We start from the raw sequence: 1,595 nt of genomic DNA on the forward strand, positions 1-1,595 counted from the left end.
GCTGTGAGCCCAAGGGGGACGGGCGGCTCTCACCGGATCACTAGGAAAGGGGTTCGGTGTCACCCCAGGTGCCTGGGCATGTCACCTCCCTCCCTGTCACTCTGTCCTCAGCCGAGATGAGCTCTCCTGGGGAAACTGAGGCAGGGAGACAGGGGGTGCAGCTGTCCCCATCCCGAAGGGCACTGTCCCCATCCTGTGATGCCCATCCCAATGGTCCCCAGCCCCATCCCACCTGGCTCAGGCTGTCTCACGTCCCTGTCCCGTTCCCGCCTGGCACATGTCCCTGTCCCCACCCCACAACAGCACATTAAATGCCGTCACTTGGAGCCATTACACTTTCTCCCAAGTGGTGTCCTCTGAAGTCCCTGGGGCTAAGGCTGTGACGGGCACCGTGTCCCCCATGTCCCATACCCACAGTGTCCCCTGCCCATGCCTGTTCCCGTCCAGGCCAGCCTGCTCCCTGGGGTTGTCCCCAACCTCTCCCACCCTCTGGCATTGCTCACCGCTGGGTGACACTGCCATCCCCCAGTGTGAACACCTACAGGGGCTGGAGGAGGCCTGGGACCCTGTGGGGCTCTTCTTGGCATGGGGACACCTGGTATGGGGACACATGTCAAGGAGATGCTCGGTATGGAGATGTTTGGCATGGAGACACTTGCCAAGGGGACATCTGGTGTGGGGACACCTGGTATGGGGACACACGGCAAGAGGACACTTGGTATGGAGGTGCTTGGGATGGGGACACTTGGGACGGAGATGTTTGGCATGGGGACACCTGGTATGGGGACACATGTCAAGGAGATGCTCGGTATGGAGATGTTTGGCATGGAGACACTTGCCAAGGGGACATCTGGTGTGGGGACACCTGGTATGGGGACACACAGCAAGAGGACACTTGGTATGGAGGTGCTTGGCATGGGGACATCTAGCATAGGGACATTTGGTATGGGGTAACTTAGTATGGGGAGACATGGCAAGGGGACACCAGGCATGGGGACACCTGGCATTGGGTCACTTCACATGGGGACACCTGTGGTGGGGATAATTGGCATAGAGGTGCTTGGCAAGGGGACACCTGGTATGGGGACACATGTCAAGGGGATGCTTAGTATGGAGATGTTTGACATGGAGACACCTGCCAAGGGGACACCTGGTGTGGGGACACCTGGTATGGGGACGCATGTCAAGGGGACACTTGGTAAGGAGATGCTTGGCATGGAGACACTTGGTATGGAGATGCTTGGCATGGGAGCACCTGGCACAGGGACGTTTGGTATGGGGTCACTTGCTATGGGGACACACGGCAAGGGGACACTTGGTATGTTCGGCATGGAGACACCTGCCAAGGGGACACCTGGTGCGGGGACACTTCTGGTATGGGGACACCTGGCAAGGGGACACTTGGCATGGAGATGCCTGGTTTGGGGACATATGTCAAGGGGACACTTGGTATGGCGATGTTTGGCATGGGGACACCTGCCAAGGGGACACCCGGCGTGGGGACACCCGGAAAGGGGACAGCGGCGTTGGGTCCCTTGGTGTCCCTTGGCGTGGGGACACGGGGCAAGGGGACACTTTGGCCGTGGGGCGGTGGC

At 59.8% G+C, this 1,595-nt stretch overlaps 1 protein-coding gene across 1 annotated transcript in view; it reads left to right on the forward strand.

Moving 5' to 3' along the window:
- SEMA6B (sema domain, transmembrane domain (TM), and cytoplasmic domain, (semaphorin) 6B) overlaps positions 1–120 on the forward strand; it is a gene marked incomplete at its 5' end in the record, with an annotated part of 11,219 nt that extends 11,099 nt beyond the window's left edge. The window contains one exon of the mRNA XM_009895623.1: positions 112–120. Coding sequence (XP_009893925.1) covers positions 112–120 — 9 coding nt within the window. The remainder of the gene's footprint in view (positions 1–111) is intronic.
- Between the last annotated feature and the right edge of the window lie 1,475 nt (positions 121–1,595).

The sequence above is a fragment of the Charadrius vociferus genome, unplaced genomic scaffold (genome assembly GCF_000708025.1).
Source record: "Charadrius vociferus isolate BGI_N301 unplaced genomic scaffold, ASM70802v2 scaffold310, whole genome shotgun sequence".
NCBI classification, from domain to species: Eukaryota; Metazoa; Chordata; class Aves; order Charadriiformes; family Charadriidae; genus Charadrius; species Charadrius vociferus.